This window comes from Gouania willdenowi, chromosome 12 (assembly GCF_900634775.1).
Source record: "Gouania willdenowi chromosome 12, fGouWil2.1, whole genome shotgun sequence".
NCBI classification, from domain to species: domain Eukaryota; kingdom Metazoa; phylum Chordata; class Actinopteri; order Blenniiformes; family Gobiesocidae; genus Gouania; species Gouania willdenowi.
Window position 1 is genome coordinate 2,571,350 of NC_041055.1, and position 9,773 is coordinate 2,581,122.

General features: G+C 39.3%; 1 protein-coding gene across 1 annotated transcript; it reads left to right on the plus strand.

The window, feature by feature from the left end:
* Positions 1 to 7: 7 nt before the first annotated feature.
* On the plus strand, positions 8 to 9,544 carry nudcd3 (NudC domain containing 3). Its single transcript, XM_028462891.1, has 6 exons — positions 8 to 334; positions 1,421 to 1,665; positions 4,212 to 4,344; positions 6,281 to 6,424; positions 8,009 to 8,197; positions 9,231 to 9,544. The coding sequence occupies exons 1-6, from the start codon at positions 137 to 139 to the stop codon at positions 9,339 to 9,341; spliced, it is 1,020 nt and encodes a 339-aa protein (XP_028318692.1). The 5' UTR covers positions 8 to 136; the 3' UTR covers positions 9,342 to 9,544.
* Positions 9,545 to 9,773: the final 229 nt, after the last annotated feature.

Below are 9,773 nucleotides of genomic sequence, written 5' to 3' on the forward strand. Positions count from 1 at the left end.
GGAAGTTGTTCCCAGTTGCACCGGATACAAACAAACAAGTGAGACGGTGAGATCGTTGTTCCTGTGGGTTTTCTCCTTATTACCGAGTTTAGCGGCTCTCTGACGGAGTCCCGGTGTTCGGTGTTCGGTGTCGGTGATGGCGTCCCCTCCGGAAATGACGGAGATGTACGACAACGCTCTGCTGGGCATCCTACAGCACGTGGGGAACGTACAGGACTTCCTGCGGATCTACTTCGGATTCTTGTACCGAAAGACGGACTTTTACCGACTGTTGACCTCCCCCAACGACCGCCTGGGGTTCCCCCCCGGAGTGGCCGAGAAGATGGTGATGAAGGTACCCACTGGGCCGTTGTCATGGCAACATCATCTCACCTCTGTAAAACGTCCCATAATGGTTAAAAACACGATCACTGATTGACTTTATTTCGAACCTTATTGATCTATAACTGCATGTATAGATTATAAATAGATTCATTAGAATATTAATTAAATATATGTATAAAGGGGAGAGATTTTTGGGGTCCATCCATAAAGTCAGTAAAATGATGGTCCATTGTTCTATGAATCTGTGATAACCACATTTATTTATTCAACTGAATATTATCCACTGTTATCCAGGAGCGTTTATTATAATTATAATCATCTTAAAGATGGAAATCCTTGTTTTAATCAATAATAAAATGGGTTCAAAGTGACCAAAAATGCTGGAAACGGTGGTGAAATGGGATTTTAAAAACCACAGAAATTGTTTTAAAGTTGCAAATTAGAGTGGATAGAAACAGACAGAAAAAGTGGTAAAAAGGGTTTAAAGTGTCAATATTGGAACAATTAGTTTAAACTGGCAAATGTGACTTTTGTCCTTTTATGTGGGTTTTCTGGTTGTTTTTTGAGTTTTTAGATATTTCTGATGTTTTTGAAGTAATTTTTTATATTTACTTTTCAATGTCGTGAATTTCTGTTTCCTTTTTGTGTTTTTTCGAATCACAATGTGTGTTTTTGTAATATTTTTTATTTTTTTTTCTGTCTCTGTGCAATTTTGTGTGTCTTTTGTGTATGTTGTTGTTTTTGTAGTCATTTTGTGTTTAAGTGGTTGTTTAGTGTGTCTTCGTTGACTACTGCACATTTTGTGCATTTTCCTGTTGTTTTCTGTGTTTCTGGAGTTTCATGCGTTATGTTGGGCTTCATATGACTTCCAGCTGAATTACAATTTTCTTTTATGGGCTGCACAATATGAGAACCAGGGCCGCGTTTGGCCCCCGCGCCGCCAGTTACCTATGTCTGGCCTACAGTAATTACTTAATAAATATGGGCAGTGATATCTCACTAGATGTCTGTAAAACAGTGTAACACTTATGTTATAAATGAATGGATGACATCTTGTCCTAGTGTCAGTGACTAAAGTCTGATGTGTTTCCTCCAGACGTTCAGGATGTTTGAGCAGCTCTCCGACCACGACAGAGAGCGAGCGCTGAGTGAGCTGCAGAGGAAGCAGGAGAACGTTGACGTCCCTCTGCCTGTGGAGGAGCTGGAGGTCAGTAGCTGTGAGACGGAGACGGAGCCCAGGACGGAGGAGGAAGGAGGAGGAGCAGAGGCTGAAAAGACTGAAGCAGCTGCAGAAGTTCACAGAGACCACACGGCTGTACCACACACAGCTACGGCTCAGAGGTGAGAAAAGGAATACTGTACTACCATTAGAGGCAGAAATATGGAGTAAATATTTATAAAGTTTCCCCTCGGGAATAAAAACAGTGAGCTGTCAGTCTGACACTAAACTCCCATAGTCACTGCTTTATGAGGCTGCAATGATTAGTCGACATAAACGATAATGTCCACTACAAAAATGTAGTGGATTTTATACCATTGACTCGTCATTAAATCTTGCAAATTAATGATCAAATTAAAACTCTAGTTCATTTACTACAGTCATGGTACGTTCACACCAAATGGGTTTTGGGCGTCAAAATTGTGCCTCACGCACGTTGTTGGACGCTTGTGCTCATTGAATACAGACGTTTGACACCAGTGTCGAAGATGCTCGGGACGCGTGTCGAGGGGAGGGGCTTCTCTGTTGCCGGTGGTGTTTATACAATTGATGATATTGTGGCGATCAGTTATGTTCATAATTCACCCAGTGACTGTGAAGTGGTGGAACATTGTTGTGATGAGAAGGTGGTGTTTCTGGTTGGATGTATTTGGTGTGTGCACTGTGATGTCAGAGGACTATAGAGAAGTGTGTGTGAATGGAGAATAACGTTTAGAGTTCCTTGCTGAACACGCCCCCTCCGACCACCGTTCATCAGCTCTACGTTATCCAGAGAGTGGCTTGGCTTTATTTACGCATCAGCGCTGTTTCTGGATTCACCAGAGCTGCGCTCGTACGAGAGTCGCTTTCAGCGCTACTCCCGTCTTTCCCGTGCGCAGTTTGACGACCTGCTGACCCACATCGGCGCTCTCATCTCCTACCAGGACCCCAACCACAGGCGCTCTATTCCAGCAGAAGAGCCCATCCATCTGTCTCTGTTTAGTGTTTTTTTTTTTCTTCATTATTCTGAATGCGTCACTGTTGGGGAAAACTCCTGATTGGTCGACACGCCGCGATATGCCCCAAAATTTCAACAATCCCAACTCTAGCGTTGGATGCGCCAGTTAAAAGTGTCCGCCGACGCTTTTGACGCCTTCGACGCGTTTGGTGTGAACGCGCCCTCACTCATCAGTGAGTTACTAACGTACCTGCTTTGAAATATAATTTTTGTTGTCTCCTGCTGCTGATATTGATTATTCTGAACAGTGTTTTTGGACAACTTGGAAGGAATCTCTCAAACTAGATGTTATTATTTTATTTTATGGATTTGATTTAAGTAAAAGGAACTCTGTGATTGGTTTAAACCTCATTACCTCCACAACCTGCAGGTGGGTTAGCTCCAGCTTTTTAAAGTTACTTATTTAAACTCTTTGTTAACTGATATATACGGAGGATGAAAAAATTGGGAGGAAATTGAAACGCGAACGTCGCGATGTCCCTCCCTAAACAGCTCCACTTCCTCCCCTTGCCTCTGCCAACCTACCAGAAGCCACGCCTCTACTTTTGTGCACGCGCATAGCGGAACATAACAACAATGTTTAACACACCAACACACCTGTAGTATTATTTTTCACTAATAAAACACTTATGGTAATTTTATTAAAACATGTTTATTACCTGTCCATGAGAAATGTCGCCAAATCAGGTTCTGTTCGGAATCACAGTACAACAGGGACACGTTCACAGGTGGAAACATAAGCAGGCGTTAAAAAAGCAGTTCAAAACATGTGCTTCAAAATAGGGCTGGGCGATATATCGAATATACTCGATATATCGCAGCTTGTAGTCTGTGCGGTGTTGAAAATGATCATACCGTTAAACTCGCGGACTTTTTTTTTTTTTTTTTGATTATTTATTTTTTATTTTTATTTTTTTTTTATTTATTTTTTTTTTTTTTAAATATCTTAGTGGCATTATGCACAAAAGGTGCACTTAAATTTAGTGTTGTTTTGAAATGTCATCTTAATGACAACATGCACAAAAGGGCACTATTTGTTTTAAAATATTGTAGTGGCATTATGTACAAAAAGTGCACTTTAATTTTGTGTTTTGAAATGCCATGTGAGTTGCATCCTGCACTAATGTCTTGTTTTGAAATGTCTCTGTGACAATTTTGCACAGAACGTGCACTTTCTGTTGACAATTTTATGTTTGAGCCACTCACTGTTTAATAAATACAGTTATGTCAACTTTGACTTAGTTGTGATATCCCCTTTTTTGCATGAAAGTTTAAAATTGGCATATATTAATGCAGTATGATCAAGAATGTTTTAATGTAGACATATAGAATCATCATACTGGTGTGATTTTGTGCATCAAAGTGTTAATTCAAGGGTAATGCAAAATATCGAGATATATATCGTGTATCGTGACATGGCGTAAAAATATCGCGGTATTTATAAAAGGCCATATCGCCCAGCCCTACTTCAAAACAGAAAAATAATCGTGACTCATCGACTAATCGAACAAATAATCAATAGATTACTTGACTACAAAAATAATCGTTAGTTGCAGCGCTAATGCTTTATTTCCCACCATTAGTTTTAAAAGGTGATGTTTCGACTGTGAGTGGTCAGAGAGAGTCTGTGCTAATGCTAATGCTAACCTGTGACCCATGTGGCGTTTGCAGCAGTCAGGACGTTTTCCAGTCCGAACCCGACAGCTACAACGGAGCTGTGAGAGAAAACTACAGCTGGTCACAGGACTTCAGCGACGTGGAGGTTCGAGTCTTCGTCCCAAAGACGGTGCTCAAGGGTCGACAGGTAGGAGAGGGTGGAGCTCATCAGGAGGGAGATCGTCATAACTCATACTCATTTAGTCAAAGTGTAGACTAATGTCAGTCTATGTTTAGTCTAGGTTCAGACTAGTTTCAGTCTACCTTTAGTCTAATGTCAGTCTAGTTTTAGACGAGGTTTAGTCTAATGTCAGTCTAGGTTTAATATAGATTCAGACTAGTTTCAGTCTACGTTTAGTCTAGTTTTAATCTTGGTTTAGTCTAGTTTTAGTCAAGGTTTGATATAGCTTAAGTCTAGCTTTAGTCTTGTGTCAGTCTAGGTTTAGTCTAGGTTTATTCTTGGTTTAGTATAGTTTCAGTCTAGGTTTAGTCTAGTTTCAGTCTAGGTTTAGTCTAGTTTCAGTCTAGGTTCAGTCTAGTTTTAGTCTAATGTCAGTCTAGGTTTAGTATAGTTTAAGACTAGGTTTAGTCACGTTTTAGTCTAGGTTCATTCTAGGTTTAGTCTTGTTTTAGTCTAATATCAGTCTATTTTTTGTCTAGTTTCAGTCTAGGTGTAGTCTAGTTTAGTCAAATTTAGTCAGTCTAGGTTTATTCTAGGTTTAGTCTAGTGTAGAAGCTGCGTTGCCAGGTTGGGTGTCTAGTCTCTGAAGGAGAGGGTTTAGGACGGGGGTGTCCAACTCATTTCAGTTCAGGGGCCAAATACGGACAAGTCTGACCTCAAGTGGGCCACAGAGGTTGGGAATTCCAATGGTAATTGCGTAATTGGCAATTAATTGCAATTATATAATTGTAAATGTAATTTTTAAAAATCTTTTGCTGTTGTAATTGTAATTGAATTTAGATGATTGACTTTGTAATTTTGATTCCCATGAAAATTCTATAAAAATCGTCAACTATAATTTAACGCAAAAAAATTATTACAATATGTTTCATATCAAGCTTCACCACATTTTGCCATTTAAAAATAAAATTAAATCTAAGGGTATATTTGTCAAAAACGGCTCAGACGCCCACTCCAAAAATATTAAAACCTGTATTTTCATTGATTATGAAGCCTAACAAGATAATCAATAGATTTGTTTTCAGTGTATTTTACAGCTGATTTAGTACCGTAATCATAAGAGATGCTAACAGAAAGCTAACTTTTATCAGACTCAGTAATTGTGAGTTCGATAATTGGAAAAAATTCTGGTCTCTGTAATCGTAATTGAAAACGTAATTGTAACTGAAAAATGTAATTGAGAGTATGTAAGTATATGTAGAGTATACTGTATAAGGCACCGACAATATCTAAACAACTGAAGAGTAAAAATGACTTCCATTGTGTTCTACAAGCGTGGGAAAACTGAACTTTCAACTGAAGTTTCAACAAATTTGTGACAAATTCAATGAAACTTGAATAATTGTAAAGTTCTACTTCCAAATAAATCTGTTGAAATGTTGTGTTTTTTAAAGTGTATTATTTTTTGCATGGATGCCTATATTTATGTTTGGATATGATACAGTTATTTAAAATTACTCCCAATTTCTGGTTAATTTCCATAAATAATTCCCGTGAAAAGTGCCTGAGCTTAAGTTCCTGTGGAAACTTGCCAGATATTTTACACCACTTTGAAACCCTACTGAGATATCCATGCGTGTGTGTGCGTGTGTGTGTGTGTGTGACGCTTTGAGAAAATGAGGAGGAAACAGATGTTTCACACACCTCTGAGGGTTTTTTGACACAAAACACCTGCGGGAAAATGCAACTGTGACTAGTGTACTAACACTGAGGTGTGTGTGTGTGTGTGTGTGTGTGTGTGTGTGTGTGTGTGTGTGTGTGTGTGTGTGTGTGTGTGTGTGTGTGTGTGTGTGTGTGTGTGTGTGTGTGTGTGTGTGTGTGTGTGTGTGTGTGTGTGTGTGTGTGTGTGTGTGTGTGTGTGTGTGTGTGTGTGTGTGTGTGTGTGTGTGTGTGTGTGTGTCAGGTGAGCGTCAGCCTGCAGAGCAGCAGTGTGTGTGTGCGTGTGAGCGATGGAGCGGAGCAGAAAACTCTGATGGAGGGAGAGTTCACACACAAGATCAATACTGAGAACTCACTGTGGAGTCTGGAGCCTGGAAACTGTGTAGTGGTGAGTACACACACACACACACACACACATTGATTCTTTCACTGAAGGATCAAACATTTACATGCACTTTAGTCCTGATAAAAAAAAGACAAATTACTAAATAAATTCAAAGCATTTTTAAATCATGCCCCGCCCCATCTCAAACTTTCTCAGCCTCTGATTGGCTGAAAGTTGTTGTTTCTTTAGATGAACTGGGAGCATTTCTCTGTGTTTCTTCTGATGAACATTTGAATAGTTTTAGTTTGTGCTGATTGACTATAGTCTGTGTCTGTCTGAGGGACAGCACGTGTGAGTGAGTTCTGTAGAAGACGCAAAGCAGACTGTCCTGTTCTATATAGTGTATTAGTAAATTTAGTATTTTATTAAATCTGTGAAGGAGTCTAACTAAATCTGAACACTATACAGATGTCTTTATGGAAAGTTTGGGCAAATTTTCTTTATTTTCTTTATATATTTATTTAAGGAAAATTTGTTGAAAATGTGATTCATTTTAGTCGTAGTTTGAATCTTTCTGCCTTTGTTTGCATTGAGCGCAGTCTAGTTTTAGTCGAGTTCTAGTCTCAGTTCAGTTTTAGTCTAGATTTCATTTAGTCTCAGTCTAGTTTTAGTTGAGGTCTAGTCTCAGTTGAGTTTTAGTCTAGATTTCATTTAGTCTCAGTCTAGTTTTAGTTGAGGTCTAGTCTCAGTTGAGTTTTAGTCTAGATTTAATTTAGTCTCAGTCTAGTTTAGTTGAGGTCTAGTCTCAGTCTAGTTTTAGTCTAGTTCTAGTCTAGTCTCAGTTGAGTTTTAGTCTAGTCTCAGTTTAGCATCAGTCTAGTTTTAGTCTAGTTCTAGTCTAGTCTCAGTTTAGTGTCAGTCTAGTTTTAGTCTAGTTCTAGTCAAGTCTCAGTTGAGTTTTAGTTTAGGTTTAATTTAATCTCAGTCTAGTTTTAGTTGAGTTTTAGTTTAGGTTGAATCTTGTCTCAGTCTAGTTTTAGTCTTGTCTCAGTCTAGTTTTAGTCTAGGCTCAGTCTAGTTTCAGTCTAGGCTCAGTCTAGTTTCAGTTTTGTCTCAATCTAGTCAAGTTTTAGTCTAGTCTCAGTTGAGTTTTAGTGTAGGCTCAGTAGTTTTAGTGTAGTACTAGTCTCAGTCTAGTTTTAGTGTAGTACTAGTCTCAGTCTAGTTTTAGTCTAGTTTCAGTCTAGTTTTAGTTTAATCTGTCTAGTTTTAGTCTAGGTTCAGTCTAGTTTCAGTTTAGTCTCAATCTATTCAAGTTTTAGTCTAGTCTCAGTTTAGTCTCAGTTGAGTTTTAGTGTAGGCTCAGTCTAGATTTAGTCTAGTTTTAGTGTAGTACTAGTCTCAGTCTAGTTTTAGTCTAGGTTTAGTCAAGTTTAGGTCTAATTTTATTCTAGTTTCGGGCTAATTTTAGTCAAGTATATTTCAGGTTGGATTAAGCCCTGAGGACTCAGCTAATGCTGAACAGAATTAAAGACGGTCACAAATGCTGGTAGATCAGTGCTGAACGTAGATCTATGTGTGATAGATAACCCTCTGTAGAGTCTGTTTCTATAGCTCTATAACCCACTCTGACTCCTCCTCCTCCAGCTGTCTCTGAACAAGGCGTCTGAGGTTTGGTGGAACGCGGCGCTGAAAGGAGAGGCTGAGATCGACATCAACAAGATCCACAAAGAGCGTTCTATGGCCACGGTGGACGAGGAGGAGCACGCTGTACTGGACCGACTCACCTTCGACTACCACCAGAAACTACAGGGAAAGCCCCAGAGCCACGAGATGGTACGACAATAAATACACCACAGAATAACAACACATACTGTACATCTACCAAAGGATATAAAACAGTAACAAAGATATCATACAAACACAAAACAACATGCAGAAATGTACAAAATGAGACCAAAAGTCAGAAAACAACAAAAATGACTCACAAAACAATAAAAAGATTCAAAACAACAAGAGTCACAAAACAAAACTAAAAAAGACAAAACAATGAGGACTTGTAAAACAACAAAAAAGACTCACAAAACAACAACATAAAGACTCAAAACAACAAAAGATTCAAAACAACAAAAGGGTCACAAAACAAAACAAGACTAAAAACAATAAAAAAGATTTGCAAAACAACAAAAATGACTCTGGTTTGTAATGGTTCTACCGGTTTGTAATGGTTCTACCGGTTTGTAATGGTTCTACCGGTTTGTAATGGTTCATACCAGTTTGTAATGGTTCTACCGGTTTGTAATGGTTCATACCGGTTTGTAATGGTTCACACCGGTTTGTAATGGTTCATACCGGTTTGTAATGGTTCACACCGGTTTGTAATGGTTCATACCGGTTTGTAATGGTTCACACCGGTTTGTAATGGTTCACACCGGTTTGTAATGGTTCGTACCGGTTTGTAATGGTTCACACCGGTTTGTAATGGTTCATACCGGTTTGTAATGGTTCTACCGGTTTGTAATGGTTCTACCGGTTTGTAATGGTTCTACCGGTTTGTAATGGTTCACACCGGTTTGTAATGGTTCACACCGGTTTGTAATGGTTCACACCGGTTTGTAATGGTTCACACCGGTTTGTAATGGTTCACACCGGTTTTTAATGGTTCACACCGGTTTTTAATGGTTCACACCAGTTTGCAATGGTTCACACCGGTTTGTAATGGTTCACACCGGTTTGTAATGGTTCACACCGGTTTGTAATGGTTCACAGCGGTTTGTAATGGTTCACACCGGTCTTTAATGGTTCACACCGGTTTTTAATGGTTCATACCGGTTTGTAATGGTTCGTACCGGTCTCTGTCTGTCCACAGAAAGTCCACGACATGCTGAAGAAAGGCTGGGACGCTGAAGGTTCTCCGTTTAAAGGACAGACGTTCGACCCGTCCATGTTCGACGTCCCTCCCAGTGCCGTCCAGTTCTGACCCAAAGCTTTAACTGATGCTCTTTATTTTATTAATACCTGCTCTGGTGGATTAGCGTCACACGCCTGTGACGGGAGCTAGCTAATGTGGTGCTAGCTTCCTCCTCCACGCGGTGATTCTCAGGAGGAACTTCTGCTCACAGATGGCCACCAAAACATGACTTTAGGCTTTAAAAAGGATTAAAGATGAACTTTGAGTGGAAACTCCTTTGCTTTTTGCTTTTTTCTGTTCACTGATCAACCATGACAGTTTAATCCTGGAATTCATTAAAAAGTTTTTTAATCCTTGATTTATCTGCTTTTATTTAAAAAAATAACTGAAAATGTTTCAACATATTTAAGGTGACCATACGTCCGGATTTACGTGGTCATGTCCTCTTTCCACGTCTTTTTTATCTGTCTGTCTGTCTGTCTGTCTGTCTGCGTGCGTGTG